Genomic DNA, 6270 nt, shown 5'->3' with positions numbered 1-6270 from the left:
CTCCAGCACTGGAAAGGAGGAGGATGGCATGCCATGACCCTGCATAGTACATAATGATGCCAAGTATACTAGCGGGCAGGGACAGCTGTTTAATAGGGGCTATAGGATCTCCAGCACTGGAAAGGTGAGGATGGCATGCCATGACCCCATAAACAGGCTGACATAAGGCACGGCTGAGACAGATAGTAACACAATGCCAAGGCACCAGGAGTTGTGCAGAAGAATGCCCGACCAACATAAATGCCAACTAGCTCTCCCCATCTAATACCACCTGCATCATAAGACATACAGGCCAAACTTTAGTCTGACACCCATGTCATGGCATTGTTGTGTGCCTGGCCGGTAGATTCACCCACAACTGGTGAATATCTGACAGGATTTACATAGCGCCAACATAATATGCAGCGCTGTACATTAAATAAGGGTTGCAAATGACAGATGGATACAGACCGTGACACAATCTGTTACCACACAGTTGTCACCAGAGCAGGAAGTGAGGGTAAGTCCAGGTTTTCTCTGCTTCCTTGTGCATCCCCCAATAAGACAGGCAGCAAGCAATCATCATGCAGGACAGTTCTGGCTGCCTCAGGTTTACTTCCCATAGGTCAGTCCGGCCATGTCACCCCAATAAAAGCAGCATGAGCAGCAGAGGTGTCCCCAGGGTGATGAGGGAACAGGAAGTGTCAGCAGAGCCATCTGTGGGGTCACCTTGTACCCAGGGTGTGGCGTCCTCCTGGGACCCTTCCCTGGCCGGGCCCTGCTCCTCATCATACTCATCATCGTACTCCTCGTAGTCGGAGCCCCCGCTGCTGCCCGCATTGCCCAGCTCGGCCCCGAAGCAGAGGCGAGCCATGTTCTCCTTGATGGACTCGCAGATCGGCCTCTCGCTGCCGTCACACACGCAGTCATTGAGCAGCAGGGCTTTGGGCACCCTCATCATGTCCTCTATCACCCCCCGGCACTCGTCCGTACAGCGGAGCCCATTGAACAGGCGGCCGCACTTGGTGAGATACCGGGTGAGCGAGGCGTGGCAGCGCCGGTCACTGTCACACTGCCTGCGGGCTTCCATACAGCCCATCACCGCCCCGCCCGCAGCGCCACCTCCCGGCCCTCCTCCGCTGGTCCTCGGCATGCACGGCTCGATGGCCCGCTTGGTAGACTTACAGAGCTCGTCCGCGGCGCAGTCACACTCCTCCAGGGCCAGGCCGCCCTTGGTGTAATTGAGCTGGATGAGGGCGGAGATGCAATGGCTGGGGCAGCGGCGGCGGCCGGTGCTGTGTGAGGCTTCCCCGGAGCGGGGCAGGACGGAGGAACAAGCCTCGGTGTACTGGCTGTAGGCATAGCTGCACTCCGGTTCCCGCTGGCACTGCAGGATAGCCTGCCAACATATCAGCCGCCGGCTCAGGGCCACTCCGAACAGGGAGGCCAGCAATAACGTGCACGACACACTCCATGCGGCCATGACGGGGTACAATGCGGCGGCTGTACTCCTCCTCCCGGCTCCTTAGCATGTGGCGGAACCAGGCGCCTCACAGACACCGACAATCATTGTCCCCGTAGCGCTATGTGTGAGCCCGGAGCCGCCCGCAGGCCTTCTATATAGCGGAGTGCCGGGGTCCCCTCATCTCTCCTCATCCCCCGACATAAACACAACATCAAGCGATGCCGCGGCTCCTCAGCCAGCCCGCTGCTTTTCTCCTCATCACCAAACCCAGCCCCTCCCCTTTCCCGGCTCCGAGCCCTGCCATTGGTCGGGGGGCTTGTTGGTGAAACTTTTGTGTGTGTGAGATCCTCGGTGGGGGGATGGTGATGGATGGAGAGTTAGGATGGGGGGAGCGAATGTTTCAGGATGACACAAAGCCCACCCCTTACCCGGCTACTAATCATTACTTGTGTGAGCGAAAAATACAACACAGGACTGGGAACAACTATTATATAGCAGCAACATGTAACGCAGCGCTGTACAGAGGCCATAGTCATGTGACTAGCTGCCCCTCAATGGAGCTCACAATCTAATGTCCCTACTATTGTCATTAATACAGCCTAGGGTCAGTTTTAGAGGAAGTAAACCCAAAAGTGGCTATAACAAAAAATACACTTACCTTCAATCCCGCAGGTCAGTGCGATCCATCCGGAGGTGTCTTCCATCGGGTCCCACGTCGTCCCGGTACCAGTCAGCAAGCCAGCGCGCCGGGTGCCGCCATCGTCCCCTCTTCTTCCCAGGTGTGAGATCAGGTGACGTGGGTTGGAAAAAAAAACTGCGCATGCGTGAGATTGGCAAATTTTATTTTGCCCACTAAAAGGCGTGAGATGCTCGGACATGTGCAGAGGGAGCAACCAGAGCCTCCCGGGATGTGTTCCTAGGCGATGGACAGTTACTGGGGGTGCTGCACCCTTGGTTTAAAAAAAAAAGTGTTGCAGAATTTTACTCAACATAAAAAGTGTTCTCTACTCTTTTATGTAAAGCGAAATGTCTGAGTTTAGGTACGCTTTAACCTAATCCCATGTTTTTGGAATGTAGGAAGAAACCAGAGTACCCTTCGTATACCTACAAACTCCATGCAGGTAATGTCCGGCTGACATTTAAACCTAGGACCCAGAGTGCTAACCACTGAGCCACCATGTATCCAATGATTTCCCAATATACCAACACTGGGATTCAGTTATTAAAGATTTACACTGCTTACTAAATGGTAATGAGACATTTCACTGTGCACTTGCTTATGAATGTAAAGAATAGCCAATCACATGCAAAGATAGGAAATTACTTGCACATGAAAATGGCTGAATCAGCAGAGCTTCATCTCATTCACTAAGCTAATTGATAGATTCAGCAATTGCAAAGTGATCATTTATTTTTCTGAACAGCCTGGACTTGGTAAATCAAATCCAGCGTCTCTGCCACTTCATAGAATTAGTAAAAAAGATATGTTTTTTTTAAGTTGTGGTTGTAATTTTACTTTTTTATTAAGTATGATTTCAGACACCCACCACCCCAGTATTATTGTTATTATTATTATTATTATTAATAATATAATTAATAATAATTTTTATCATAACAGGATTTATATAGCGCCAACATATTACGCAGCACTGTACATTAAATAGGGGTTGCAAATGACAGACGAATACAGACAGTGACACAGGAGGAGGAGAGGACCCTGCCCCGAAGAGCTTACAATCTAGGTGGTGGGGTATCAGGGCAATCTAGGCAGTATGCTTTATCGTAATGATATTAAAAGAACCTTTTTGTAGCTTGTATCCGGATGACATCACCAGCACTTTCTCTGCTTTGTCTGGCGTTGGCAGTAGGTGGGCATTCTTCCAGGACTGAGTGGCACTTATATAATGGTGAGTGAACATTCAGTCCTGGATACAGTGTGTGAGATGACTTCACCCCTGGGCAGGACATGGCTGGGATGAGTGTTCTCTGTCTAAGGAGATGGTGCTGGACCAAGTTGGGGAAAATGCCGGAAAAAGTATTTTTTTTTTTTACTATGGATGGGAACTAAATCGGAAAAAAGTTCCTATTTAAAGTTAACTGTTACTTCTTTAAAATGATTCCAATAGCTGCACCATATGGAGGATGCTGAATACTTACCTCTCTTGGTAATATTCCCTAATGGGCACCATTTATTATCATACCAGCCCCTTAGTCATGTAATGGATTATTGTAGAGAAAAACAGGGTAACTTGAAAATCTACAGCTTTTAGCAGAAGCTTTACATTTTGGGTGTGTTCGATGCCCAGTCCCCCACTGTGGTTGGTGCAGCTGACCCTGGCATCAATATTGTGTAGTCAGGTATTCAGACCACAGTTTATGGATGCACAACATGCAGCTAGGATGCCAGAGATCCACCTCACCCACAAACCTGTCCAACGTTAAAATTCTACCAGAGGGCAGCACAGTGGCTCAGAGGTTAGCACCCTGCCTTTGCAGTGCTAGGTCCCAGGACACTATCTGCATGGAGTTTGCATGTGTCTGCATGGGTTTCCTCCCACATCCCAAAAACATGCACGTAGGGTAATTGGCTTCCCCCCAAAATGGATCTTATTTCATATTATTGACATATGACTATAGGAGGGACACTAGATTGTGAGCTCCTTTGAGAAACATATATATGAATTATATATAAATACTGTGTATTCATATTAATAAAAGGTCATAGAACCTTGAGGATCCCCCACCTAAAATGTGAGTATTGCAGCCAGCCTCTTTATGTAAGTCCAGATATGGCTGAGAGCTGGCCATATCATTTCTCATCTTTTATATTTTATGCGTACTGCATGCTGCCTGCATGGTATGGAGCCAATATCTGATACATTGTTACACATTTACTGTTTTATAGATAGATAGATAGATAGATAGATAGATACAGGCAGTGCTGGTGCCATAGCCTTCCCCTCACTAGGTCTGCTCCAGATATTTGCTATATTACACTGTGAGAAAGGATTCCATTGGGGTCAGGCAAAATGCCTGAGGCTCAGAAATGTCTCAGCTCAGATGTACTGCATTTTTGGGATGTGAGAAACAGCTATGATAGTTCAAGAATGAGCAGGGCAGCCATCTAGTCTCCATACAATATAAAAAAAAACTATTAACTATAATTGTAAGACAAGAAAAAAATCTGTTCAAGTCAATGAGACTCTATACTAGGATCAAATACAAATGCAGTGAATGCCATACTGTGTTACTGATATCAGCATATAGTAGCTCAGCAGATAATTTCAGATAAGCAGTTAACTTTTTTTTATTTATTACCATTAATAATAATGGATTAATGACTTTCATAGGCACTGTCACTTTTATACTTTTCCATCCCCATTGCTTAAATCTTCAATCTTCTGGTATGCGAAGTTGCCAGCAGAACATTTCACATATAACACACTACCAGATACAATTATTACTATTATTATTATTATTATTATTATTATTAATAAACAGGATTTATATAGCGCCAACATATTATGCAGCGCTGTACATTAAATAGGGGTTGCAAATGACAGATGAATACAGACAGTGATACAGGAGGAGAGGACCCTGCCCCGAAGAGCTTACAATCTAGTAGGTTGGGGAATTTACACACAATAGGATGGGAGATATGTAGTGGTAGGAAGTAGTGACGGTTTCAAAAGACAGAAGAAGACGGGTAGGCAAGTTTCAAAAGATGGGTTTTGAGTGCTTTTGTAAATTAGCAGAAAGTAGGAGCGGGCCGAAAAGCACCGGTAAGAGCATTCCAGAGAGTTGGGGCAGCTCTAGAGAAGTCTTGGAGCTGTGTGTATGATGAGGTTATGAGTGAGGAAGCCATTAGTAGGTCATTGGAGGGGCGGAGAGAGTGGCAGGGGGAGTATTTTTTTACTAGGTCAGAAATGTAAGTGGGACAATAACTGTGTAGGGATTTGAAGGCAAAGCACAGGAGCTTGAATTTGATTCTTAGGTGAAAAGGAAGCCAATGGAGAGAACTACAAAGAGATGCAGTGGAAGAGGAGCGGAGCGAAGGATGGATGAGTCTGGCTGCAGCATTCATAATAGATTGTAGAGGAGAGAGTCGGGTTAGTGGAATACCAGAGAGCAGGAGGTTACAGTAGTCCAGACAAGAGATGATAGGAGCGTGTACAAGAAGTTTGGGGGTCTCTGGGGACAGGTAGGGGGCGGAATTTGGAGATGTTGCACAGGTGAAAGTGACAGGACCTAGAAATGTTCTGAATATGGGGGGGTAAATACATTGAATCATGGTGCCCACTGTAATGCGCTGGTTAGCTGTGGTGCTCAGGGGACACAATACTGACATAGCAAGTGACAGGTGAACGTGCCGTTCAGATTTGGGGTAACCAGGCCTACAATGTACATTATGCTCTGTGCATGGACACAGTAGAAAATGTATTATTCAATATGGGTTTATGCATATGCTTTAATCCAAACTGACACTTTGGGGGGGGCTCATGAAAGAATAGGTGTAGGTTTTATATGTATATCATTTTAACACTTTTGTTCTGTAGTTTTTCTTGTTCTAGGCTCTAATTCTGCGTTAACAGGCTAAATGATTTTTAACTAGTTAGGCTTCTACAGCAAAAAATTATAAACGCCTCCACATGACTGATTTATAGTCTTAGATAATAAAACTTGCTCCAACTATTTTCCCTGGCACAGTCACATTTTACAGCAGACAGTCTGTTAGGTCACTTGCAGGCTGGCTGTAGTTCTGCACGATGCTTGGGGAACGTGCTTGTAGAGCAGGGGAGTTTTTATAAGGACCATGGCATGGCACA

The 6270-nt window shown here is 46.6% G+C and overlaps 1 protein-coding gene across 1 annotated transcript; it reads right to left on the bottom strand.

Annotated features, from left to right (window-relative positions):
- Positions 1–6: 6 nt before the first annotated feature.
- On the bottom strand, positions 7–1690 carry GAS1 (growth arrest specific 1). Its single transcript, XM_072404072.1, has one exon. It carries the CDS (start codon positions 1460–1462, stop codon positions 620–622), a length of 843 nt encoding a protein of 280 aa, XP_072260173.1. The 5' UTR covers positions 1463–1690; the 3' UTR covers positions 7–619.
- Between the last annotated feature and the right edge of the window lie 4580 nt (positions 1691–6270).

The sequence above is a fragment of the Pyxicephalus adspersus genome, chromosome 3 (assembly GCF_032062135.1).
Source record: "Pyxicephalus adspersus chromosome 3, UCB_Pads_2.0, whole genome shotgun sequence".
Lineage (NCBI taxonomy): Eukaryota > Metazoa > Chordata > Amphibia > Anura > Pyxicephalidae > Pyxicephalus > Pyxicephalus adspersus.
Note: the sequence above shows the minus strand (reverse complement) of the source record. Positions and strands in the feature narration are given on the sequence as shown.

Excerpts from the sequence above, each read along its gene's own strand:
- GAS1 (XM_072404072.1), bottom strand. The coding sequence starts at position 1,462 with ATGGCCGCATGGAGTGTGTCGTGCACGTTATTGCTGGCCTCCCTGTTC.